Source organism: Grus americana, chromosome 15 (assembly GCF_028858705.1).
Source record: "Grus americana isolate bGruAme1 chromosome 15, bGruAme1.mat, whole genome shotgun sequence".
Classification (NCBI taxonomy): domain Eukaryota; kingdom Metazoa; phylum Chordata; class Aves; order Gruiformes; family Gruidae; genus Grus; species Grus americana.
Window position 1 is genome coordinate 714,423 of NC_072866.1, and position 27,284 is coordinate 741,706.

Genomic DNA, 27,284 nt, shown 5'->3' on the forward strand with positions numbered 1-27,284 from the left:
GCCCTCCCCCAAACTATGCCTGCGGTGGCGTCCGTGCCCAGCCCTGCCCCGAGATGCAGAGTGGGACAAGCAGCATCTCCAAGCAACCCCCCGGTGCCTCCACGACTGTGCTCAGCACCAAGCCCCAGTGTCCCAGGGACAGCCGAACCTGCGTGCGGGGGTTTCCAGCTGGCCGTGCCAGGCAGAGGAAGAGGAAGAAGAAAGATGAATTCTTGCTTTGGACTTGGTGGTGACACAAGCAGAGGGTCAGGAAAACATCTTCCAGGCAGCAGCCTTAGTGAAGGTGCAGAGTGGCCTGCTCCAGTCCTTTGGCCAGGATTTTGGACATCCCCCCAGCCAAAGGGGAGAGCTCCTCTCCTCAGCGGCACCCCATGGGGTATGTGGTGGTTCTGCCCTGGTGTCTCTGATCTGCCCCAGCAGGACACCTGTGTGTGCTGGGCACCAGCTGGGAGCCATCCCTCCTCATCAGCAGTCCTGGGTGGCAGAGCTGAAACAAGATGGAAGAGCCAGATGGAGGATAAATGGAGAACTTCAACCACCAACAGAAAATTCCTCAAAGAGTTTCAGGTGCCATGCTTCAAGGGAGGAGAAATCAGGTGCCAAAGGACACCCTGGGGCCTCCTGCCCCATCAAGCTGGGCAGAGCGCTTTTTGGGGAGCACGGACACATCATGCCTCTCCTGAAGGCTGTACTTGCTTGGAGAAAGCATGTGCCTTCTGTAGCCCTGCCCTGATAAGCATCCATGCCCTCAGAGCAGTGGTGCCACCCTGCTCTTCCGTGGGCTGCGGCTGCTGAGAGGAGGGGCCAGTGGGGTTCCGCACCCTGTGGGGTGATGCTGAGCAGCCCCTGGGGTCGTGGAGATGATCCCAACGGGAATCCCTGCCATGCACAACCAACTGACTCTTGCGTGACAACTGGATATCAGGAAAAGGTTCTTCACTGAGAGGGTGGTCGGGCACTGGAACAGGCTCCCCAGGGAAGTGGTCACAGCACCGAGTCTGACTGAGTTCAAGAAGCGTCTGGATAACGCTTTCAGTCATATGCTCTGATTCGGCTGGTCCTGTGTGGAGCCAGGAGTTGGACTTGATGATCCTTATGGGTCCCTTCCAACTCAGGATATTCTATGATTCTATGAATTGGTGGGTACATGAGGTTGGAGTGAGTGCGAGCAGCCATGGGAGAAAGAGGAGAGCTGGGTGGCCCATGTACCTCAAGGGCCATCTCATGGCAGAGGCCAATAGCCTATGACAACTAGAACAAGAGGAACCAGGGATGGGAGGATCCCCTCAGGTCAGAAGGAGGGGTCTATGTCAGGAGTGTGGCATAGGACCAGCTCATCCAAGCCCAAGTGGTTCCACATACCCTTTGCCCCTCAGCTTCTGGCCTCCCCCCAGCTCTGCCTGTGCCCTGTGTAGGCACGCCAGCATCCATGCGACATGAAAGATGGCACTGCAGTCCCCCCCATCTCTGACAAGCCACTTCCAGCAACTCCAGCAGCTTCACCAATGCACTGAGCTCCCCGACTAGGGCACCTGCATTCCACACAGACATCCTCCAGTGACTAGATCCTCACTCCCCAAACTCTCCTGTCCTGAACCCCAAAAGTGCTCCACTAGTCTCTTCAGCTGCAGGCTCCAGCACCACCCTGGGATGCTGGAGCCCAGAAGCACCAGACCACCCATGGGATGGGGAGTCCACGCAAGCTGCCATGGGCTCGAAAGGGCAAAGCATCATCCTAAGGCACTGGAAGACTGTGATGTAGACTACAATACCTCGCTGAGCCATTCAATAAGCAAGGCAAGGTTTGTAGGGAAAGGAATATCTATTGTCAGATCACCTATTAGTTCTACTCATATTTATTATGCCATGACCGCTACAACCTCAACATGGGAAGATACTTATGTCTGTTTGAACTGGAGACTAATACATAGTGAAGAAGAAATAAGGGACTAGAGGTGGCTCAACAAAAGCTCTTCTCTCTTCCTGCCATCTCTGCCTTGTGCATCTCCTCAGACAACTTTGTCCACAGCAAAAGTGGCCCACAGCAGTACCTCCCAGGAGAGCACGCAGTCAGGCCAGCTCTGCATGATGCACACCAAGGCAGATGGTCACTTGGTGTTAGCTTGACAGAAACAGGTGGAATTATGTCAGTTGGTACCAGCTGAGAATATAGGGACATAGACCTGGGTGGATGGATGATGATACATGAGGCTCTGGTCAGCCTGTCCACTCCACCCCAGGTCCTGCTGGCAGAGCAGGCTATAGCCTTGGTGGACATAGGAGGAGGAAATGGGTGTCTCCAGGTCTTTCCTGCTGGGTCACCTGGACTATGCACCAGGATAGGTAATGGCCAGGGGGTTGCGAAGTCTGTCCCTTTCTCCCAGGTGGACACAGCTCTGCCTGGTAGTGGCCACCAACCCACTGCCACGGCCTGACTCCTCCCCACCGCACTGCAGCATCGCATGGGTCCGGCCCCAGGCGACAGCACTGGTCCATGTAAACCCGAGGTCACCAGAGAAGCATGCCTTGCAAAAGTTCATTTGCTCTTCCTGGTGGAGCTCCTGGGGCTGGTCCCTCTGCAGTGTTGGATGGTTTCCGCTCAGCTTGCCCATATGCACAGTGGGATGAAGGACAGAAGACTCTGACCTCCCGTTCCTACTGGGCAAGGAGAAGGGCAGAGAAGGGTCTGACAGCAGCACATTTTCAGAGACCGAGGAAAAGGCAGGCCCTGAATGCTGGAGAAAGGACAACTGTCAACTCTGATGTCAACACTGGGCAGCAGAGTTTGTTAGAGGGAAAAGAAAAGCCTAGAAAATGAGCGCTACGAACAGCATGCCCGGAGCAGGGCACCAATCCCCTTCAAGCTCCTTCAGGCGACAGGCACCCATGGGATCTCACTCTGCTTTGCTCCTCATTAAAGGTTTGTCATTACTGTGTTATTTTTAATACACACTTAGAGAAAAAGACCCACACGCACACCCACGCGTGCACACGCACACACAAAGGTAAACCATTGCCAAAATATACACTATAGACAGAAGAGTCCGTTCACACTATATATATGTACAGAGTCTCTGGGCGCAGCCTGGCAGCGTGCAGCTGGGCTGGGGCTGAGCACGGGGTGGGACGGGATGGGTGGGAACCCCTCAGGGCTTCACGCACTTCCCCTTCTTCTCCCGCCGCTGCAGTTTCCGAAGGCGGCGCGTCCAGGCGTCCCGCCACTGGATGACCAGGCTGTTCTTGTCGGCCATCAGTCCCGGCCGGTCAGTGGAGTTTTCGCTGATCCCCATGACCAAGTACTTCTTGCTGATCTGGATCTTGGGGCACTTGCAGGACAGGTCTTTCAGGTGGATCCACAAGAAGTTGTCGCCGCGCTTGACCCGCTCATCACGGCACTTGTAGACAGAGAGGATGTTGATGGTGAACTTGGCCCAGTTGGCCACTGTCTCCATTTCCAGGATGTTCACCTGGACCACTGAGGGAAAAGATGGGGATGCATCGTGACGGGGGATGCTTTGCCTTGCTCCCCAAAGGAAGTTTTGGCAATGGGAACTACCCATCCCCAGCAGCCCCACCTGCCTCACCCATCGCACCTTTGGGAAGGTTGATTTGAGGACCCCTCTCTGTGCTGGGTGCTCCCCATCCCCTGGGACATCTGCATCTCCCCCACCCATGGCCGGCCTGCGGCCGGCCCTTGGCTGCCTCTTGCGGCAAAGCCCAGCGTGGCCCAGGAAGGGAGGAGGTTCTTACCATAGTCCTTCTTGCAGTACTTCTTCATGTTGATCTTGTAGTTGCCCTTGGCTGGCTTGCAGTAGGAGTCACAGTCTGCAGAGGAAGAACAGAGGGTTGAGCACTGAGGGGCTTGAAGCACGTGGGGTCCCATCCTACCACGAGGGAAGAGTGAACAGGATGGAGGGGACAGCAGCAAGACCCAGCCTGGCAGAGGGTGGTGGTACCACCATCCCAGTACCCTCCAAAAGGCTCTTGCACCAGGGCCTGGGTTGCTGCTGGGGATGGGGTCTGGTGAGTCCAGCTGCCCCCCTGGCAGCTCACTGCAGCTGGGGGCTCAAATCACAGCACAAACACTGACACCACATCAGCTGGGAAGAGAAACCAAGTGGCTTTGAGCCCATGAAGCAGACTGTGTCACCTCCTGGGCTTACGGTGATGGTGTTCTGCACGATAAATCAGTGGAGGGGCAGTGGAGGGAGTCTGGGGACTCTCCTCCAGGATGCAGAAGGGGATGGACAGGAGAAATACAGGTGAGGTGATGGTGGCCACCATGGAGAGTAGGCAAGCGCCATGGCCAAGGAGAGTCAACCAGAACAGCTGTGGCCCTGCAAACCTGGGTGACGTGGGGAAGAGAGGACTCAGCACCAACCCTGCCATTAGCCCCGCAGGGAGGGGACCCAAAGGAAGGTCTGACCCCAGGCCAAGGGGATTGTCATCCTCAGGGGCGGCTCAGCCTCAGGGGCCAGGATGGTGGGAAGCATCTTCATGAGGCAGCCCCTCCAGAGACCTGCACGTCGCTGGTGTCCCAAAAGTGGGGAAGGGGACTCAGGCTGGGGGGAGCAGGTGGGTGAGGGAAGCAGCTCTGCTCCAGCAGGTTGCTCCTGCTGCCCGAGCAGCCCCTGCTCAGGCTGCTCCAGCATGGCTGGGGAGGCCACCAGGCTGTCCTCCACCCGACGCAGCATCCCTCCCCGCTGTCCCCCAGCTCTCAGGAGAGGCTCATGTCCTCAAGGAGGCTTTTTTCTGTGCATTTCTAAAGACCCCAGATTTGCATCTCAAGCAGAGGGAGGGCAGGGAATGCCTCTTTCCTTCTCCCCAGAGGCTTTGATCCCAACAATTGCCCGAAGCAGCCCGGTTCTCCTCCTTTCTTTCCCCCTGCCATCTTCCTTTGAACATCTCAATTTGTCTCTTTCCAAATGGCATGCTATTTCTAAGCCCATCTTTCTTCTTTTCTCTCCCTCTTGCAGGTTCTGTCTCCAGCTTGGCCCCATGTCCCGGGAAAGAGCCAGGAGCCCCTGAAGTTGTCTTTGTTTGTGGGTTGCCACAGTGATCACTGGGGATGGAGGCGAGGGTCTGGGGGAAGATGGGGGAATAACAGCACCCTGTGCCAAGGGGAGGAAGAGGAAAGAGGAAAGAAAGAAGCCCAGGGGCACAAACTCGCCCTAGGCTCTGTTGCTCTCCTTTCTGCCTGGCTCCTTTTTATCAGGGACTTTGTGCTGCCTGTTCCAAATTTGTTGTTGATAGAAGCAGCACAGCATGAAGCTAATTCTTGGCAGAGGAGCTGAGCCCTAATTCTGGGCTCAGCACCCCCTGTGCCAGTGTGCCACCCCTCTGCCTGGGCTGGCAGAGCTGCCCGGCCCCACTGCATCCCCCAGGACAGCAGTGGAGGCTGTGGAGGGGGTGCAGGGTTCCCCCGTGCTGGGTGGCTGCTGAGTGCACTGAAGCGCTCAGCCGCAGCACTGAAGGTGTCCCCGTCTGTTGCATCCTTGGGATGTGCTACAGCCCCATCCCAGACACCGCTGTATCCCCTGGGATACACTACAGCCACATCCCTGACACACTGCTCTGTCTTCTCCTGCTACGTGAAAGGGACTCCAAAAGGGAGCTCCCACCTTATTTTGGGGAGTGCCCAGCAGGACAGCTGCCCTTTTCCTTCCTGAGCAGAGCAGAGGAGGCTGTCCGTGTGCCCAAGCAACCGCCCTGGCATGGGGTGGATACCAGGCACTTTTTGGGGTGCAGGATGTGCCCCTCCACACCCACCGCATGGTCCAGCCCAGGTCCTGGCCCCTTGCAAGCCTTCAGTGAAGATGCAGGACCAGGGTTTGTGGTGCCCCAACGCTGGAGCCAGAGCTGGGAGCTGTGCCACCGCAGCGGTTTGCCAGCGCCACGCTGTGCAGGGCCAGGCAGTGAAAGGAGGCAGCCAAGGGGTGTGGAAACCATCCTGCAGCTGGCATCGGTCACGGCTCTGCCATGGGCCACGGGGTGCCATGGCGGAGGAGGGCGGCACAAACCGGGGGGTCTGGCAGGAGGATGGCCAGGGTGGCTGCCGCACGGTGCCAAGGCCACACCAGTGCTGACCCCACGGGCAGTAGGGTGATGGGTGCTGGGACCGGACTGGGGGGCAGCCTCGGCCAATTTACCACCCCCCTCACTTGGGGATGGGGAAGAAAGAAGAGAAAAGCAGAAAGAAAATCATTAACTGCCCCGGGCTCCTGCTTGTGATTAACAGCACAAACCCGTGATCCTACAGAGCCAGAAAATACTGTTGGGAATTAACAATTTGGGATTAGTTTGGGGATTTTTTTTAACCTTGGTTTTGTGCTGAGGAACATTCCTCAAATACAAAATCAATTCCTGCTAAACTTCAGAAGAAAAAAAAAAAGACGAAGTAACTCGTAGCATTTCCCTTCCTTGCCTCTGAGCATGTGGCCTCCATCGCTGCGTGTGGGGCGGCTGTGGGTGCTGTGGCTGGGGAAGTGGCCAGGTGAGGGGTGCAGGGCTGCTGCTTGGCTCAGTCTCCACCTGGGGGGTGGCTGGGTCCTGCCTGGACCTCCACAAACCGCATGCCCCTGGGCACCTGGTCCTGTCCCTGCAGGGTCCCCCCACAGCAGGGCTCCACTCGGGGTCTCAGCCCCCGGGACATGGCTACGGACCATGGCTCCATCCTCCCATGCCCACCAGGATGCCACACGCCTGGCAGTGGCTCTTCCTGCCGGCAGGCACCAGGCACCCCAGCTGTGGCTCTGCCTGCCCTGCCAGCCCGGCTGGGCAGCACGCTCTCTGCACCCCACAAAACCATCAGGAGAAGCTGGACGGCCATCAGAGAAGCCGCTTCAGGAGCCCCCCCGGCAGCTCCCACAGCACCTCCCACCTTCCCAGCTCTCTTTTAAACTTCCCAGACATGGCGCTACACATGCTGCAGGGTAATGGAAAGAAGATCAAGTTTAGCCTCTGCTTGCAGCCACCCTCCTGCTCACCCCTCCTGCCATGGCTGTGCAGCGTGACAGGGCAGCCCAGCCCTGTGGAGGGGATGGGGGATGGCAGAGACCTGCCACAGTCTGCAGCTGTGAAAGTGGACCCACAAACCCCAAGCTGCCACTGCATCCCCTGGGATATGCCACTGTGCCATCCCAGACATGGATGCATCCCTGGGATACACTACAGCCCTGTCTCGGACGCTGCTCGGTCCCATTCGTGTCCCGCGGAGCTCCTGGCCCACCTCACCCCACTTACAGCCGTGTCCCAGGCAGGACCAGCTCCTGGCTTCCCCCCTCGGCCACCTCTTACCAGGGCCACATAAAGCCTCCCTGGAGCGACGGGGAGACCCGCATTGGCGGCAGACTCAGCAGATGCCGGTGAGGGGTGGGACCCTCCATGGACACCAAGGGGGACAGCTACCATGGGTGTGCGCCCACCGAATCGCTGCCTGCTGATGCCAGCCTGGCATCGGCCTGTGGTGCAGGCAGCAGCACCATATGCGCAGGCAACGGCTCTGCTGCCGGTGGCGAGCCGGCACGTGGGATGGATGGACAGAGCAGGGCAAGCACCGGGTGATGCTGCATGCATGCGGGAAGAGGTGGTCGGCGAGCCACTGGCCCGGCATGGGCATCCCCCATCTCTGCAGGGGGAGTATGTGTGAGAGACGGCAAGTTTGCACATCTGGTTTACTTCTCTTCATCTTAAAAAAAAGAAGGAATATTTTGTTTTAAGAGAGATGTAACTTAATTAGGTGTTATGGCTGCAAATCTTTTACTGCTGACTTTGAATTCCTTTAAAGCCCTGTTTTGCGCTCCACAAGTTTTGTTAATTCTGCTAACGGGGAACAAGGATTTTTTTTTTTCCCGCTAAGTGGAAAATATTTTAAGATAATAATAATAAAAATTACAAGAAGTGGACCCAGGACGTTTTGCTGCCGAGCCAGTTGGCTGCTTGGGCAGAGAGATCAAAGCTGGACCTCAAAGGCTCCAGAGGGTCAGAAAGGCAGGAGAAAGCTCGGAAGAGCGATGAAGAGGATGGCAATGTCAGTGAAAAGCCTGGACGCACCCGGGGACAGGACCCCAGCAGGGAGGAGGATGGCGGGAGAGGGGGAGCCCAGCACCTGAACCTGGCGGCCCCAAACAATGTCCCCCTGTTCCCACAGCCTGGCACCTGCGGCCAGAGGCAGGGAGGGAGGTGGGGACTTGGGGGGAGAAGGGGCTCGGAGGCTGCCTGGGGTGGGAGGACGGTGGGGTGCTGGGGGGCAGAGACCCCCCTCGGGGAGTGCCCTGCTTGTGGAGGAGCCCGGAGGTTCCTAGGGGAGAGGGGTGCAGGCAGTGGGGCGGGGTGCAGGCAGCAGGCAGCATGCAGCACTGTGGCCAGCCCTGCCTGCAGCACAAGCACACTGGGGGCAGGGTGTCCCAGGCAGAGCTGGGCAAGGCAGGATTGCCTGCCCCATCTCTGACCCCCGCCAGCAAAGGGAGCAGCAGGACCCCAACCTGGTCCCCTGCTCCCCTGGCGCAGAATCCGGGCAGAGGCAAGCTACTTTGCATTAAAGATATTCGAGCTAGAAGCCAGAAATCTTAAAACAACAAACCCCCAGATAAAACTAGAGGCAGTTTGAGGCAGACCTGCTCTGCTAAAACAAAGTAAACACCCAGGTCTCCAGCGAGTGCCATTTATTTTTATGCAGCTGAAAATATCAGACATCACTCTAAGACTGTTCCTATTTATAAAGCACTGGAGGGGAGTCACCTTGATTAACTCTGCCCCATGTGTCACTCTGTTTGCAGTAAATCCGTCCAAATCCCCCTTTCCCTCCCCCCGTTTTCTTCCTTTTCCCAAAGCCTGGTGTTCCCAGCTGTCTCCCTAGCAGCAGGCAGGGCAGGCAGGGGAGGCAGAGCAGGCAGGAGCAGAGGTGGTGGTGGTCTGCCCTGTCCTGCGCAGCCTCCCCAGCAGCATGACCATCACAGCTCAGCCCTTACGGTTGTCCCATCGTGCAAAACACGCACTGCACAGAAGACTGGCTCTCCTCTGCTACCACAGCGTGGAGTGAAACCTCTGCCAGATCCGCGCAGGGCTGCTCGACTCACGTCCCAATAACACCTCCTGTCTCCTGGAGTCTCCATGGAGCAGGGCTGGGAGGGCTGAAACGTGCCTGTGGGCGTCGGGTGGGCGCCGGGCTGCGCAGCACTCCCAGCCCCTGCATCGATACGTGGGATCCGTGTGCGCACGTGGCCAGCGCTGCTCTGTGAGGAGCCGAGCTACCAGCCTACTCCCACACATCTCACCCCTCCATCCCCAACCGCACGCTACGCTGCTGCTGTAGCTCCATATCTTCAACACCTCTTGTCCCCGTCCCCCTCCTACACCTACCGAGCACACTCGGAGCTACACGTGTGCATGCACATGGCTGCTGGAAGACGTTCCCAAAAGGCTGAGGAGCACATCACAGGCATGCGCCAGCCTGGGAAGGGGCTGCTGGCATTTTCCACCCCCCCAGGCGGGGTGGCTGCAGGAAGGAGAGCTGGGGAGAAGGATGCACGCAGGGCACTGGGTCTCCAAAGGAGCATGTAGGCTCCCCCAGGATGGACGTAGCCCAAATGGGGCACGGGGAAGTTCCTCATTAAATATGGGCATGGGGAGCTGAAGGTGTCCCTGCTCTCATCCCTGGACCGTGTGCCATGGGATGGAGTGGAGGACAGTGCAGGATGTCTATTCCCCCACACTGGCATGTGGGAGAGGACCAAGGTCTTGGGGACGGCAGGGCAAAGGGTGGCTCGTGGAGGAAAGGGGCTTCTTTCCCTAGCTTCTCCCCCTTGGCCTGGCTTGGGATCCCTACAGAGGGACAGGCAGTGGGATGGCTAGGAAGAGCCGTGCCCTGATGCCAATGGGACTGTGGAAGGATGCGGGGGCTAGAAAAGGCCTGCGACTGCCCCCTTGGACGCATGGCCATGTCACGTGTGCCTCCAAAGAGCTGACCTGGCCTCAGCACAGCCCATCCACTCCCACTGCTGGTGACCACCATGTAGGGCACAGAGGTGCCAGGAAGATAGATGAGATAGCAGGAAGGTGGCTGATGGAAGAGGGGCAGTCAGGGAGGACATGCAAAGTGGCTGCTTTACCCTGCCGGGCCGCATCCTGCGGCGCCAGGGAGGGCTGAGCCCGGTGGCGCAGGGTCCAGAGGCCCGCACACCACTGTGTGGTGCTATCGGATGTGCCGTGTCAGGGTGGGAGCTGAGGGCACCTTGGTGGGGCCCTGGAAGCCGTGGCCGGGCTGGCAGAGGGACCCTAACCCATGGGTGCAGGCAACATCCATGCACCCACCAGCCCCAGACCCAGATGAGCCTCTGCAAGAGTGTGAGCAAACCTGCATCATGCGTGGAGACGTGAGCCTTGCTGCTCAGCCTGGGGACGCCAGGGCGGCTCTTGAGAAGCTCTAAGGCCGATGGCAGAAATGCTTTCATTGCCCGTGCAAGGGCTGCAGCCTGCCGCCGGAGCTGCCCCCCTCTCCCACTGGGTGACAGCAGCAGTGACATGGATCCTCCCATGGTCCCATCACCCTGTGGAGCCAGGGCGAGCAGCTCAGACCCAGACACTGCACTCCTCCGGGCCTGGACGGGGTGAGCCCCACATCACCCATGTCCCAGGGGAGACCTGGCAGCCTGCGCCCCCGGGGTCCTCAGCATGCCTGCAGCCTGCCAGACCCCTGCTGCCCCGGCGCTGCTTGGAGAGCCAAGGCCCTGTGGAGGTGAAGGGCACCAAGGAGAAACCTCTTGCACTGGCACCGATAAAAGGAGATTAACAAAAACCAGCCTCCAAGCACCCACCGAGCCGTAGATGCCACAAGCCCCCCTGCCATAACCTGCAGAGGGGTGGCGAGGTCCTGGCAGGCTGCATCCCTGCTTTCCTCCTTGGAGGGGATGGAGAAACCCCTTCCCCAAGACCATCAAACTTTTTCGGTCCCTTTCCAGAAATATATAGGATTTCATATCTCAGGCATTTTTTTTGCCAAAATTGTTCGCCAAAATTTTTTGCCATTAATCTTTTTTCCAAAGGGTTTGGTGGGGCTCAGCCCTTCTCCTTGGTGTGCTGGGGAGAGGGTAGGTGGGATGGGACATCTCTGGGGAGGGCTGGGGCTGTGGGCTTGGCCCGGGACACGGAGCACTTACCTGCAGGTGCCTCTGTGCTGGTGACCAGGGAGGTGGGGTTGATGGCAGGGATCTCTGGAAGAGAAAGGGAGACATGCCTTAAGGATGGGGGTCCCCAGCTCTGGGGGGCAAAGCCCTCCGCAAAGTGGGTTGCAGAAGGGATTTTGTGGGTCACCTCCAGCAGCTCGCTAAGAAAGATGATGGGATGAGTCTGACTGGAATATCACAGGCCGTTAGACCTGGAGATGCCCAAACTGAGCTCAGGAAATCGGGACAGGCTGAGACGCTGCAATCCCCAAGAGCCCAAAGTCCCTGCTGCAGAGGACACATGCTCCAGGGATGGACAAATGGATGCTCTGCTAATCTGAGTGTGCTCCATGCTGCACAGCACAGGGATAAGTGTGGGCAAAGAGGACACTTTTTCAGGATTCCTGGGGATAAAAACTGGGAGAAATGCTGTCCAAACCCCAAATCTGGGCAAAACTGAGGGAGAGGAGGCAGCCCCACAGATCACCCCCACTGCCACTGCTCCAGCAGCGCCAAAGGATGCTGCACGGAGTGAGGTTGTTCCTCTGCTACTTGGGTCAAATTCAGACCCGCTGCAAAAATAAAGAGGGTTTTACGCTGACTGCAGTGTATCCAGGAGCTGGCCTTGCCTCAGACCTGGCCACGCTCAGGGCTTAGCTGGGTGAGGAAGGCACCTTGCTGCAGCTGAACATGCGACCCAGCAGAGCTGTTTCAGCTGGCTGGAAGCACTAACCCAAGGGGTCTTTCAGAGCCTCTTGTGCTGGGGGGGCAAAGCATGGATGCCCCCAGAAGGTGACCTAACTGTCCTACCTCGACCATCTCCTGGACAACAGCCAGGAGGATGGGCAGCCCCTCGAGGGGCTCAGCCTCCCACCTATCGCAAGCCAGCCCAAGGAGAGCATTGTCCCAGTGCTGGCGGGGGTCCCCAAGCACAGGTCAGGGCGCAGTGGCACTCACTGATGCAGGGGGCCACCGGCGAGCGGCTTTGCTGGTAGCCCTTGGCACAGCGGTTGCAGGTGAGGCCGGTCACGCCGTCCTTGCATGGGCACTGCCCCGTCGTCTGGTTGCAGGTCTTGCCAGCGGCGCCGACAGGGTGGCAGTCGCAGGCTGGGTGGGAGAGAGAGATAAGATTACATGAGAGGTGATGTACAATGCAAATCCCAAACTGGACCCAACGTGCCACCTCTGGAGAGGCGAGGAGGAGGAGGAGGAGGTGGGCCCTTCCAGTGGAGACCCCACAGCTCACACAGGTACCAGCAGCTGACAGCTGGCTTTTGAGGTCTGGACACCAGTAGAACAGTTTCTTCCTGCCCGCTTTGCAGGCAGCTGCTCTGGGGACAGTCCGGCATGTGTGCAGGCAGGAGGACAGATCTCCATGGGCAGCCCTGCGCCTGCTGCCAGCCCTGTCCTGTGCAAGCAAAGGGAGCGGGGCTCACATGGGGCCATGCAAACCCTTGTTCATGGCCAGGTTGGGACCAAGGGCATTGCAGGGACAGAAAGCTGACAGATACACGCCTGGGTCTGCTCTTTCCCCATCTCAACCCTGGGGTGATGCTCCTGTCACAGCAGTAAAAGGCATTTTCTCCACTTGCTCCCCCACCTCTGAGCTCTCCAGTCCATGGAGCTGAACCAACACTGAGCTTTTACACAAACTTTGGCCTTGTTTTGGTTTTAGGACAGTCTGAAGTGGATGTCCTTGATGCTTCCCAAGCTCACGAGCCTCAATGTCCATCCTGCTTCCTGGAGATCCCAGCCAAAGGATGTCCCCATGGCTTTCCACCACAGCCTCCCCACGGGAAAAGCCACACCTGAGGTGCGTGAAAGTTGGGTCTCCATCCGCAGGACAGACCCAAAGTGACTCTCCATCACACAACACTGGATGATGGACCCACCAGGGATTGCCTATGAGGAGGTGTGCAGGAAGGAGATGCTCACTCAGGAGAGGACTTTCCCATCTGCCTGCCTGGGGATGGACTCGCTACGAGCTGGAGGAGGTTATCTCGGCCTCCATCAGTGTAAGAGTTGAACGTGATTCCAAAGCAAAACAAAAACATCCCCCCCTCCGCCTGCCCCCACAGCCTCCCGATGTTATCGTTTCCCTAATTTTCACCAGATGGGACTGGTGGGAGCACCACGGCACTGCTCCTTGGGCCCCCTCCCGCACGGCCAGAAACCAGAGCGAGCAGCCTCTAATGGGGACCAGATGCTTCATTCTTATCAGATCTTGGCTGGGACTGGAAGCGGACGTCTTTCTGACAAGGATATTTTGGGGGCTCAGCTGTGATAACAAATGGCAGCGAGCGAGGGAGTCTTGGCATGACGCGGGGCTGTCGGAAACATGGGGTCTTTCTTCAGCCACAACAGGCTTGTCTCCTGCCAGGGCGGCCGGCTCTCCCCAGTGAGCCAGGCTTCCCCAGCTCTCCTGCAAACACCTGCTGTCAGGTCATCAGGGACCTCCAGAGGTCCTGAGATCGTGGGATGGTCCAGCCCCGGACTGCGAAGAGCGAAGCCGGCAGCAATGGTCTGGTGCTCGGCCAGCCTCAGATGACCCATGGGAACAGCACCGCTGCTTCACCTGGGAGAGAATATTGGGCTTACCGCTCTCTCGAACCACCATGCTCCAGAACATTTCAGCTGCTTCAGATGCATCTTGATGGTCTCCCTATGCCTACTCCACAGGGCTCTTCTGCGTGGGTGCAGCTGGATCCTGCGGCACTTGGAGGAAGCACGTGCCTTTGGTGAGCTGGCAGGTATGCTTCTTGGAAAGCATCCATTGCTTTGTCTCTTTTCTGTTAGCAAAGGCTTGGGTTTCTGTTGGTGGGGCTGGGCATGAAGCATCACCCATCCTCATCGCCACCTGTGCTGGTCAGAGCAGCCCGGTGCCACCAGCATCACCCCGGTGCTGCCCTGCCCCACCACTGGTGCTGGGAGTGCTCCCAGGGCCACAGCGCCCATCTCCAGCCAGCGAAGTCCAATCCACCCCAGAGCGGCTAGGCACAAGCCCTGCCAAACACCCGCTCGTCTGAGAGGTGTGGCCATGCGGGGAGAGCTCAGGGGTCCCCGCAGCCATCGCTCCTGCGCTGCACGCACGGCGACAGACAGTCCGTGCCCTAAAAAATTTATGGCCAAAGGCACACTTCCAGCAAAGATTTATACAAGTGCTTAGCTTCACACGTTGTGGATAATCTCTTGGGCCCCAGCGGTGTAAAGTTTAAGGATGGACATAAATCTCAGCACAATCAGGATCCAATTCATCTAAGCAGATGTCTCTTCACGCAGTGGAAGAAGGCTTTCAATGACTCTTGATGTTTTACCTGGATCAGCAATTAAGGCAGCTTCGCTCATCTGATGTCCGCAACAGATAGGTGTCTTTGGGAGATGAGCTTGATCTCCGCCAGACCAATCTCTGGCCCTTCGCCCTGTCGTGGTGGGATTTCCCGCAGTCCCACAAAAATCCATTGCTCCTGGGAAGAGCATCCCAGGCAGCACCTAGTGCTTGCCTCGACTGATCCTATACCCAGCACAGCCACATCCCATCGCTCCAGATATAGCATCTCCATCCCTCCTCATCCTGACACGACCCGCAGAGGGGGGCTGGCTCGGGGACCCCAGCCCAGCACAGGGGCAGCTCCGCACCCGCTGCCCACACACGCAGCTCTGCTGGTTGCCAGGATCTGGCCCACAGTGCTTGAATGGTGGATTAAGTCGCTAGCTCGGAGCTTAACTCATCAAGCTGTGCTTGCCAGAAAGCATGTCTTGCACCTAATATTGAGGGTATTTTTGCGTCTTAAGGCTTAGCTGCTACTGCTTCACCAGTTTTCATTGGAGAAAGCTCACGGTTTACAGCTTTGTTTAAATTACAGGGATTAATGCACAGCCATTCTTTATTTGACTTTTCAATTACCACCATTGAATTAATCCTGTAAGGTTGTTCTGCCTTTTCCATCCTCCCAACTTTTCCATCTCGCAGCGTCCAGCGGTGACGCCGGCTGCTGGCGGGCCGGCGGCTGGAGGGAAGAGCTCGCCTCCCCGCTTGCCGGCCGGTGGCCGAGGGCTCCGCTCAGTTGCCAGCAGGAAACACAGGCTTGTGCAATCTGCAGTTGATATTTTTGTGCCTATTTCAAAGAGATTGCATCCCAGCAGAGACGAACCACGGTTGCATAGTTATTTAGTGACATGCGTTGGGGTTTGTATAAATAAAATGGAATAGTTCCTGGCCTCTGGGCTAGTATTTTGCCTCCTGAATATGAACTGAGCTTTATTCCTAGTGCTTGCAACATCCACCTTTGCTGGGATGCTCAGCTTCTACCCTGGACCAGCACTGCGGTAAATGCAAAAACCTTCGTTCAAAGCTGCAGCCCTCAGTGCACAGCAGCTTGCTCCACGTCTGCTTCAGGAGCCTTGATTTTCCTTTTCTTTCTGTTTTCTTGCAGGAGTGTAGATACCTAAGCTGTAGGTACAGGATACATCTTTGGAAAAACCAAGCCCAAATTATCTTGTCACACCTCTGTGTATTTATAAATCTCTCTGGCAGCACCAGCTCCATTCGTGGCAGCGGGCAGGCAGGCTCCTAGGTGCTGGCCCTGCTCCAAGGAGCTCCCAGTCCCAACAGATCCACCATGGGATAAGTACAAGAAAGGGGTGGAAGCGGTCGCTGTTTTTCCAAAGGAGGGGCAGCCAAAGGAGCAGAAGCATCAGGGATTTTATTATTAACTCCGTTCCCTGAGGCAGGGCCAGGAATTGGCTCCCAAGACCCAGGGTACCGCCTTTACTGCCAGATCCTCCTCAACATATGCTCCGTAGCAGGGGACAGCCCTCGTGCACATGTTCATCTGGCTGGGCTGAGCCTTTGCAGCATTTCCATCCACGGGCAAACCCTGCCAGCCCTCCGGAAGCGGCACCCCCTGGCCCGGGCTGGCACAGACCTGCCCGTGGCTCGGCACAGGGACAGGCAGGGGAGGGAGGTTTGTCTGCAGGGGGGGACCTGCTGCAGCACCCTGCTCCTCCGCTCCACCGCAGCCAGGGCATCGCTCACTGGCGTTTCTCCTGCACAGCGGCATCAGCCCTCACCGTGTCCCACCAGCTCCCAGGCTCCCCGGGATGCTCTGCCACCCCATCCCCTCCAGAGGAGCCACCTTGAATCTGAGACACTTTCCATCACCTTAATGCTTCACAATTCCTGCCCTGCGAGGATGGTGGAGCAGGACATGCCCTGACAGACCGCAGGCTGCTGCCTGCATTAGGCAGGTGCAGGCAGGTGGAGGCAGCCAGGGCCCCGCTGCTTCCTCCATCCTCAGCCCTGAAAATGGAGGGACCTGAGCCCGGGTAGGAAACACTGCACCCGTGGTGTCCCTGGTCCCACAAACCCGTACCCAGCTCCGACCCACACAGCAAGCTGGGCAGTATTCAGTGACGCTCCTCCCAGCTTCCAGCACCTAGCCAAACCCTGCTTGCTTTATTTATTATCATTATTATTTTGGTAAGTGCTCTCCTCCCTGGCTGGAGCAGAAACTGAGACCTCGATGCTCAGCACAGAGGTGGCACTGGGGACCCCAGGTCCCACAGGGAGGTGAACGCCTGCAAAGCTTCCACTTTCTTGGTATTTTATCAGATAATTTTGGCAGCAAAAGTAGAAGGAGCTGGTGAACCAAAGGGGAGCAGAAACCCTTTGTTCAGGCAGGGGCGGGAGGTTGGGTACTGCCTGCAGAGGATGCGAAGCGAGGTGGGGGTGGCACAGCCACCCCAGCACCCCACGAGCCCTGGTGCCAGTCGGGGTGAGCCGAGGCTGCCCACAAGCCCCCAGCACTCGAGGAAAATCCTCACAGAAAAGGGAATTTTGCTGCAGCTGCCCCAGTCCGGCGGTGCTGCAGCAGGAGCCAGACGCTGCTGCCATCCCTCCTCGGCCTCAGTCAGAGCCAGGATCCCTCCCGGAAACGGGACACGACATGTGATGCTGTGCTACAGACCTCCGGGATGCATGCCTTGTCCTGCCTCCTCTGCCTCTCTCCCAGTACCTCCCAGTGTCACCCCAAGGATGCTGGCACCCGGCACGGCTTTGGGACCCAGCTGCCACCTGGCACGAGCCCCACCAACGGGAAACCCTTGCTGCTGCTGGGGGGCTGCCGTGCCCATAGCCAGAGCTGTGACATGGCTTGGCCGAGACCATGGGGCTGGGAAGCAGCGTGTAGTCCCCCGGGGACACAGGCCGCTGAGGTGGGACCTGCCAAGTCAGCTGCTTGGGTTATTAAAAATGATTAGCTTGCCGTTTGCTAATGAGCTGGCTGCGGGCAGGGCTCCCCCTGCCAACGCCCGCTCAGCTGCGCTCCCGCTGCCGCTGTGGCGTTGGTCAAACGTGGGAAGTTCCTCCCTTTGCTCCGTCCCCTCGATCACCCCCGTGGGAACAAGGATGGGGAGAGGAAGGGCAGCTCTCACCGCACGGGCAAGGGAGGGATTTTATCTGTTATATCCCGGCCCCAAATGAGGCATTCCTACAAACAACACTAATGCACCCGAGAGGGGAACCCCAAAACCGAATCCTTTCAATTCAGGTGTGTGGCCACAATGTTAATGGTCCGAAACCAGCTTCAGCAGTTCCTGTAGGCCCTACATAAACACACTAGCATCACGTCCTTGCAGCAGCAAAGGTGCCCGGTGCCCACGCAGCTGCGCATTGCACTGGAGAGGGATGCTGCACTCGCTTCCAGGAGGTACCTGCAATCTAAGCTGGAAAAAGAGGGACCAGGGATGAATTCCCAGCCCCAGAGCAGCTGTGGCCAACCTCCTGCTTGCTCCAGTGTTTCAGCCTGGATCCCACCAGTCCTCAGGGACGGGCAAGGTGTTTTCTTATCTCAACTTCTTTGGTGAAACTACTGTTTTAAGGCTTCACAGAGGAAAAAGTCTCCACAGAGGGGGCTGAACAGGGAGACATGAGAAACCAGACAGGCTTGGCCAGGAGCTAGAGGAGAGAGAGGAGAGGTGCAGGTCCCATGACATTTGGCACAAGCTGGGGACCTTGCGAGGGCAAGCTGCGGCTCAGTGGCTTGGAGCCAGTGTGGCTCCTGGCCAGATCAGGGACAAGCCACCCTGCCAGCAGGCATCAGGAGCCATGGTGCTCAGCATCCCCCAAAACCAAATGCCACCCCATAGCTGAAACGCACGCCATGGGGTCCTCCACCGCAGCCCAGCAGGGAGATGGAAACCTCCGTCAGCATCCCCAGCCCTCCAAGGAAGGGAGGCCACCACGGGTCATTTTGTGAAGCAGCTTGGATGCTTCCAATTGTGTCTGGCCCAGAAACGGGTTTCCAGCACATTTAGTCATGAACCTTCTCCAGCACCTGCCCAGCATCTCTCCAAACACCAACTGCGGAGACCGCAACTGTGGCCACACCAGGACCCTCCCGGATGGATGGGGCTCCTGGCAGCCTACTCGCTCCCTGCCCCTCATCCTCCCCATCCCCTGGGGAGATGCTGGGATTGAGGTGATGTCCCTGCCTGGTGCACTTGGGGTGGCAGAGGTGACCAGGGTGATGGAGGCTGGAGGTGACCTGCAGCTGCCAGAGGGAGCAGCCGGGCTCCAAGCAGAGCAGAGGGATGTCCCAAGGACAGGAGGGAAGAGCAAGGAGACCAAAAGCTTATATCACCCTTGCTGCCTGCGTGGAGCCCCCCCAGCTTACCTTTGCAGGCCTTGCGGTCTGTGATGGACTTGCTGAGGTCCCGGTAGAAGCCCTCCTTGCAGTAGTGGCAGTGCCGCCCCGCGGTGTTGTGCCGGCAGTTGAGGCAGACCCCGCCGCTCTTTCGGCCCGAGAGCTTGTAGAGCTCCATGTTGAAGCGGCAGCGCCGGGCGTGCAGGTTGCAGTTGCAGGCTGCAAGGGAAGGGGAGAGGGTGAGAGTTGGAGACAAAACCTCAGACCCCCCCCGGTGGGCTGGAGCTGCCCCGGTGCCCTCCGCGGCTGCTGGGGGCCGGGGCTGCCTGCGCCGGAGGAGCGGGAAGGGCAGGGCACAGCCAGCCCCAATATGCCGTCCAGATGTGCAGCATCTGCCGCCCCACGGGGCCGGTGCCGGGAGGTCAGGACGGAGGAGAAAGGGCATGTGTAGGGACAGGGCAGCGCTCGGCTGAAGGCAGACGAGTGCGGGATGGAGGGGTGCAGCCAGGGGGTCCGGCAGCACCAGTCGGGCACCTGCAGCCCCGCTGTCCCCCGTAACCCCTCCCCGGGGGCCGGCTCCGGTGACAGAGCCTGGGCGGCCTTTCAGCAGGACCACCCGCCTTGTGCCAGGGCTGCGGCGGCATTGCCCCTGCTCACAGGGTGCCAGCCTCAGCGTCAGCAACGGATCCCCCAAATTCCTTATGTTTAAGGCTCTACCCTGTGTGCACGTGCACGCACAGAGAGAAGCTCACCTAACGACCCATGCATGCACATGCACGTGTGTGCACACACTAATGTGCACAAGCACATACGCACAAGCTCACATGCACACATACATGCACGCATTCACATGCCTGCCCACAAATGTGTGCAGAAATATCCACGCACCGTTACATGTGCACACACAAATGTGCTTGCACACGTGCAAACATGCATGCTCACACATGCAAGCGTGCACATTCATACTCATGCTTACGTGTGTGCCTACATACACATGCACAAACATGCTTGCACACACATGTGCATGCTCCTGCAAACACCCCCCCCCCCCAACTATTTTTTCATTAGCCACAGGAACCGCGCAGCCCCCCCCGCTCAATTCCACGTGTGCGAGATAAAAAGGCAAAGCAATGCCCGTTCCTGCTTAACACTCTCGCAAAAAGATAATGGGAACAAGATTTCCTTTGGCAAAACGCGGCGCCCGCCTACCCCAGCCCTGGCCCCCTCCCCGCGCCGGTAAATTGAGGTTGGGTGAGAGTTTTTCCAGGCGTACTGTGAAATTCATTAACGTGTCAGCCCAGATTTAACTGCTTAGGCCTGGCTTGGCCATCGTGTGAAGTTGCCTCCCCCCGAGCGGGCAGTGCCGGTGGGAGCTTCAGCCCGCGCAGATCAAACGCTCCCTCGGCCGCTTCCTCCGGCCTCAGAGACGCTGGGGAAAGAAAGCCGGAGCAAACCCCGGCCCTAAAAAAGAGCCTTTCGGAGGCTTAGAGGAGTTGAGTGAAAGGTTGGTGCCGGTCTCAGTGCTGCCAGCACCGTGCACTCAAACCTCAGCTCCCCGGAGCTCCCCTGCGCTGTGCGATTAGTGTAAAAATCACACGGCAGGCACCAAACCAACACTCTGGCATGGCAGTAGGTGCCTTTGGGGGCTTGTGCCTTGTGAGCGCATTTTTTTTCCCTGGTGCCAGTGAAAAATAGGGACTTTTGAGGCAAATTCTGACACAGGACTAGGCGCTGGGATGCGGCGCCTGGAGGGAGGGAGAGCAGCAAATAATGCCCATGGTGCTGGGCAGCCTAGGATGCTGCTGTGCCGGGGATGCCAACACTCAGCCAGGCTTTGCCGGGGCCAGGAGGGATGCGGTGAAGTACCCTGACATCCAGGCTGCTCTTGACCTCACCAGATAACGGGACAGGGACAAGCCAGGGTGGTTTGTGCCGCTGAACTGAGGTGGCCGCATGTAGCTGTGGCAAAGGAGCAGGTTTTGAGGGCCTTGTGGCAAGGGAATACCCTTGCATTGCTGAAAGGCCAGTTGGGTCACCCCAAAAGGCAGCTTTGCTGTTCCCCTGGGAACACTCGGGGCAGCCCCCACGAGCCCCCGGCATCGTCTGGGGAAGGAGAGGGGATGGCAAGCCCAGAGGGGAGGTGATGGGCAGTGGAGGAGAAAGGTCAGGTAAATGATTCGCCACCCTCAGCGCGGGTCCCTCTCTGCCCCCCGATTAATTGGTGAGAGAGTAACCGGCCGGGGCCTTTTTGCAGCATCGCTGACCCTGCTGCGGGCTGGAGGCCCTCCCGGTCGGCACGTCCCCATCAGCCCCGGGGGCCAGCTTCCCCTGGGAACGTGCTGCGGATCCTCCCAGGAGCCGGCTCTTGGGGAGAAACCTCCCCTTGCCGCCCAGCGCTGTCCCGTCTGCCTGCAGGCAGCGATGCTGCCCGCTCTGCGGTGCTGCTCCCCGCCTGGGCTGGGCGTCAGCAACCTGCCGCGGGCTCGGCCGGAGCCAAGCCGGGATTTGGGCCCGATCCTGGCCAGCCAGCGTGGGGACCCGGCTGGGCTTGGCCACACGGGGATGGGCGGCCGTCCCCCGCTCGGGGACAGGGTCACACCAGCACGCGTGACCATCCCCTCACCCCCTTGCACAGCCATCCGGTGCTAATCGGGGCAGACGGGTCCCCCCTCTTACCCAGCTAAATGCTTGCACTGTTCCTCAGCGCCGACTCGGTTGCAAGCTCTGTCTGTCTCCCGTTAATCACTAATTAAAGGCTTGAATGTTCCCTGCTGTTTGGGGTATTAATAAGAATTTAATTGCACAGTTTGGGGCTAATTACGTGGTAGCTCACTTCCGCCCTTGTACAGTATGCCCAATTAAACAATCATATGATCAATTAAACAATCACAAGATCTAATAATTTGCAATAATAGACTAATTAAATGTCGACACCTTGCAATGGAGCAACCTTCTGTCCCCCTTTTGATGGTGTTTGAACCCCTGCCCGGACCCTGGCCGCCCCACAACCTCTTCCCCTCGGGGCTGCTGCGGGCAGAGGAGCCCAGGGCGACAGCATGGGGGGGTGTGGGGCAGGGACCCCGGCACGGGACAGGCAGCGCAGGGCACGGGGGCACACGTGTGGCAGGTGACGGACCCCGCAGGGCAGGAGGGGGGCTTGCTACCCCTACAAGTTCCCTGGGAATAATTAGTGAAGGCAGCCGGCTCAGCGAAACCCTAGACCGGCCGCTGCTGCCAACCCACAGCAGATTCAAGCTACGCCCCTGCTTTGGCTGGAGGAGAGCCCGGCCGGGATGGCGGGGCAGGATGGGGCTGCACCTCCGCCCCGGGGATGGGAACCGAGACCAGAACAGCCCCTTCCCTCCCACCCGCGCAGCACCTCCATCACGGGGAAGCTGTTCAGAGAGAGGGGCTGGGGCTCACACCGCTACCACCACGGAGGAGGAGGAGAAGCAGAAGCGGAGAGCCCTCCCCGAGGGGCTGTGAGCTGAGAAGGGGGGTGTGAGGGACAAGGCTGACCCACTCCAGCCCCAGCCTGGGAGCAGCAGGACTCAGGATGGCCAGACAAGTGTTAACCCCCTCCACCGCGGTGGCTGCCTCTCCCCTACACCCCAGATCTGCTGGGATGCTGCACCCCATGGGGAGCAGGTGCCCAGGCAGGGGTGGCAGGGGGATGCTGCCTGCTTGCCCACCTCCGAGAGCCATCACCTACCCCAAACCGCTACCCCCTGCTCTCCCTGGGGAAGGACAGCAGCCGGTGCTGCTGGGAATCCACCGGTTTCCAGCACTTCTGCTGGGGAGAGGGCGAGGAGCATCCCGCTGGGGGGGGATGCAGCAAGTAAGGGGCTGCAGATGTGATTGCCAACAGGCCGCCGGCAGCACGGATCCTGCCCCAGGGGGCAAAACAGCCCAGGCCAGCTCACTGGGGAATTTCTGAGAGAATCTTTGCATGGGAAGCACTGAGATAGAAGAAGAAAGCAAGCATGTACAGGAAGGGGCAGTGAACACGGGGAAAGCACATGGGATCCTCTAAATCCCAACACCATTCTGGGGATCGGTGTTTTAGGCACTGGCATCCTGGATCGATCGCTGCAGCCCCCAAACCCGTGCAGCAGCCAGCGAGGTCTTCCCAGGAGCGCTCAGCCCCTTCCCTGCCGAGCCCCCCAGATCAAAGCGAGCCCCGTGCATTATCCCGGTGCTCCGGGGAGCGCTCCCGCCGCGGCAGCCACAAAGGGAACAAGAGCTCCCGCATTCCCAGCGAGTGCATCAATTACTTCCAGTGGCTGCCTTGTGCTAATCCGCTTCCCCCCTTCCCCAGGCCGGGTGTTTTGGGGACGGCCTGCCCAGGGGGTGATCTGGCCGCCCGAGCAGCTCCGTGTGTGCAGGCAGGGACTGGCAGCAGCAGTGGGAAGGAGGAGGTGTGAGTGTGCAAGAATAAAGCTGATGCATCACCTGGGGGGGGCTCGCGATTCCAGCAATGATGCTCCCTCCGGCCGCTCTGCCGGGATTATCCTTCACTGAGCCTGACCTGAGCTAAAAGCTGGGGGGACACACGGATGGGGGCACGTCTCTCCCTTTCCTGCCCTTCTCGTTCCCCTGTTTCGGGCAGGGCACACCAGAGGGTGCACAGAGCATCCTAGTATTGGCAGGGCAAGCTCCCCACGGGACACGCAGCCCTTCCGGGGTATTGGGAGAGCCCCCGGTGCCCATGGACCGATGGCACCGCTCTCTAACCACCAGGCACGGGGCCATGCACCCTGAGGCACGGAGCTGGCACCGTGCCCTCTTGCCAAGCCAACAGCGTGGCAAATCCACTGTTGCCATCCCGGCCGTGACATCCCCAAACCTGCCTGCTTGCCAAAGTCACGCTGACCCCCCGTAACACCGCAGCACGGTGACGTCCCTGTGAATGCCACGGCCACCCTACGGCAGCCGTGGTGGGGTCACGACCTGTGCCGATGCTCAGACTTCAGGCATCACTCGGCTGTTTCACCTCTGCATTTCCCTGCACCCAGACGCAGAAACTCTTGTGAAATAAGAAAAGTTTGTCCTCACCTCCAGCTGCGTGGATGGATGTCCCAGCACTGTGGCATGATGCAGGACATCAGTTTGTCCCCATGCCGGAGCAGGCAGACTCCCGTGCACCGGAGGAGGACAAACCCCCACACAGGGCACTGGGGAGCACTGAGCCAAGAGGTGACATCCCAACGTGACCTGAGGCTGTACCAGCCCCATGGCTCCATCTCGATCCACTTTTGGGGTGCCACAGCCCCCTGACCCTGCCCCTCAGCTGGTGCTGGGCTGCCAAGCTCCCACATCCATCCACCCGCCTCCTCCTCACCCCTCCCCGGCCACACGCAACCATCCACCACCACGAGCCAGCATGGCTGATGCCCGGCTGCAGGACTGGCGTCCGAAACCCCGCAGCCCCCGGACTGAGCAAAGGGAACTTCCCGGGCGGCCTCTCCTTTTAATTGGTGCTAATTGCTGCGTCTGTTCGTGCTGGCTGGGGAGATGTCATTGTTGAAAGGCACAGAGGGGAAGGCTCGGGGAGCTAATCCAGCTTTCAGCCGCTAAGCCCTTCGGAGGCGGGTGATGGAGAAGCTCTTTCAGGTCCCTTCAGAGAGGGCACAAAGCCCGAGAGGGGAAAGGGAGAAAGAAGGGAGCGAATCTACAGGAAAAACTGCTTTCACACGCAGCTCGGCGAAGGGTCTTTGTGCACGGGGCTTGTTGGGGGGGCTTGAATGGACCGCGCCGTGCCCCCACCTCCTTCTCTCCCTCGTTTATCTTTTCAGCCCCATCTGCCAAAAGGGTGACGCAGCAGGGGCAGGGACGCTCAGGAGCACAGCCCTGCGGAGCGGGACCCTCACCCCACCGTGGACAGGATGGACAGGCGACAGACGGACAGGAGACCTGTGGATGCTCCCCCAGAATGAGCCTCCTCCGGTTTAACCCCTTTTGTGCCGGCAGAGCCACCTCCACTGCCATCGCACCGCTTTACCGGAGGATTCAGCGGCAAGGAGGATGCGGCGCGGCGTGCCACGAGGGAGGCAGCCATCGGGTCGGGGTCCTCCTTTTGTCCCAGGGGGATTCCAGGGGTTCTCCCACCAGGCAGAGCCCTCCCCTGCCTGACCTGCTGGCAGCTGGAAGCAGCAGCCGTGGGCAGGGCATGGAGTCAAGAGTTTGGTCTTTTTCCGAGCTTTGCTCCAAACCTCATCTTTCTGAGACAAGTGGGAAAACGCAAGGGCTGACACATTCCCACAGGGTGTGAGGTGGTTTAAAGCGTCAGCTCTGGCACTTGCTTTGAATCCGCTGCCTTTTTAGCCATTCTTAGAAGAAATCTGCTGTAACATATATATAAGCTGACAGCTGGGATCTCAACGAGACATCGATCACAAATACTAACAAGTCCCTCTGACCTCTGGCACATCCACCGAGCCTTTCAGGGGCTGATTAATGGTACGGCTTTCCCTTGTCTCCATCCTCCCACCACCCCTGGGACCCGGGCTCCGGTCCAGGAGGAGTGAGAAGCGTTCCTCCCTCTCCCACACCTTCACAGGGCTCCGGCATCCTCCAGCTCCATCCCAAATCAGGACAAAAGGCAAAAACCTCCACCAAAATCCCACAAAGATTCAGAACGGGACAGCCAAGCAATGCCAGTTTGATGTTTTGGAAATGTTTCATTTCAATGACAATAATTTTAACTCATGGAAACCTTTGCAAGGACAGACAAGCTAAAACCACCACGCAAAGCACCATGCCAGACTGAACGCAAATGATAATATGTTGAATCGGGGTATCTCAACTGTTTCCTTAATCTCTGCCAGGTTTTGCTGCCTGCCCCTTGCCCCAGAGCGCATCTCGCAGGGCATCACCATGATTCCCCCTCCCGGCCCAGGGACGGCTGGTTTGCTGCCCAAAGGAAACACTCCCAGCCAGGCATCCTGCATCCTACACCAAGGTTTTCTGACAAGCTGGAAGACACCGGTGATTTTTCGGAGGTTTTGGATACTTTGGGTCATGGCCAAACCACTGCATCTCCAGAGGGGCACCCACAGGGCAGATGCTTGAGCCCTTCCCAGCCTTCCAGCGAGGGGGATGCTCCCCAGCTTCTCCGGACAAGCATGCTCCATCGCTTCAGCTCAGCACCCATCACTTCCTTCCCCAATGACCCGTTTTAGGGTTTCAGCCCCGGAAAAAAAAAAAAAAAAAAAAAAAAAATCACTTACCCAGACACTCGTTGGCCTCGCGGGCGCTGGCCCGCTGCCAGGGCCGGTCGTAGTGGAAGGGCTTGCAGCGGTCGCACTCGGGACCCTCTGTGTTGTGCTTGCAGTCACACACCAGCTTCTGCTCCTTGTCCTTCACGCAGCGCGCTGCGTGCCCGTTGCATTTGCAGCGCCCGCCGACCTGCAGCTCCCCCACTGCGTAGTAATAGGGGGTGGAGCCGGTGCCCCCCTCCTCCTCACCAGTGTCCCGGCCGCCCAGGTCACGGAAGAGATGCGGGCGGCTGAAGACCACGCGGATGTCGGTGGCCGTCACCCAGTCCTGGAGCACAGGGCTGCTGTCAAAGTCCTGGGCGGAGGGTCGCCCATCAAGGGTGCTGAAGGCGATGAGCCCACCAGTGAGGGGGTAGAGGTCGGTGAGGCCGTCAGTGCAGAGGGCCTCCTGCTCATTCTGCTTGGTGACGGTGGCTTTGCTGGGCTTGCCGTAGATTTTACGGCACTGGGAGGAGTAGTACTGGTACGGCACCCAGGTCTTGCCGTAGTCCATGGACTTGAGGATGGCGGTGGACTCGGGCCGGGGCGAGCAGAACTGGAGGCTGACGTAGACCACTTCAAACTTCTTGCCGAGGGAGAGGGTGAGGGTGACGTTCTGGGGCGAGTGGTAGAGGGTCTCTGAGCGCCAACACGTCATGTTGGAGGCGGTGTTGAGGTCGGTCAGGTAGGCAGGTGGGTGGGCTCGGCGGGGGTCCGAGGCGTTGCAGTGCCGTGTCGGGGGCTTCCCGCACGTGCTGGAGGCTTGAACCTCCTTCCCGAAGGCGGCGTTGACGAATTCAGGGATGCAGCGGCGAGGAGCGCCGCTCTCGTCGTAGCAAGGGTCCGGGGGGTTCTGCTGGGCCACAAAGGGGTTCACGGTCTGGGAGAGGCCCAGCATGGTGGTGGTGAGGAGCAGGCGCAGGAGCTGCAGAACCTCCATCCTCCCGTGGCGAGGGAAGCGGCTCCTCCCTGGAGCAAGAGCAAAGAGAGTGAACAGCGCCGGCAGCCTCACCGGGAGCGGAGCAGCCACGGCACTGCCCATGTGGGGAGGCTGGTAAGGAATGGGGAACACCCCCATGTCTGGCCCTTGACCCGTGCACACCTTCCCACCCCACATCTCCTGATGCAGCGTCCTGGGAGCGGGGCAGGGAGGCAACTACTTTGTGCTGCCTTGTCCTGCACTGCTCGTCAGCAGGAGCAAAACACCACGGGAAATGGCAGGA

General features: G+C 58.9%; 1 protein-coding gene across 1 annotated transcript in view; it reads right to left on the bottom strand.

Annotated features, from left to right (window-relative positions):
- Positions 1 to 1,747: 1,747 nt before the first annotated feature.
- The window catches only part of NTN3 (netrin 3), a 34,915-nt gene continuing 9,378 nt past the window's right edge, over positions 1,748 to 27,284 (bottom strand). Inside the window, exons 2-7 of the mRNA XM_054842959.1 lie at positions 26,035 to 27,030; positions 18,836 to 19,024; positions 12,120 to 12,269; positions 11,157 to 11,210; positions 3,751 to 3,825; positions 1,748 to 3,475 (exon numbers count right to left, since the gene is read on the bottom strand). Coding sequence (XP_054698934.1) covers positions 3,147 to 3,475; positions 3,751 to 3,825; positions 11,157 to 11,210; positions 12,120 to 12,269; positions 18,836 to 19,024; positions 26,035 to 27,001 — 1,764 coding nt within the window. The 5' untranslated portion in view covers positions 27,002 to 27,030 and the 3' untranslated portion in view covers positions 1,748 to 3,146. The remainder of the gene's footprint in view (positions 3,476 to 3,750; positions 3,826 to 11,156; positions 11,211 to 12,119; positions 12,270 to 18,835; positions 19,025 to 26,034; positions 27,031 to 27,284) is intronic.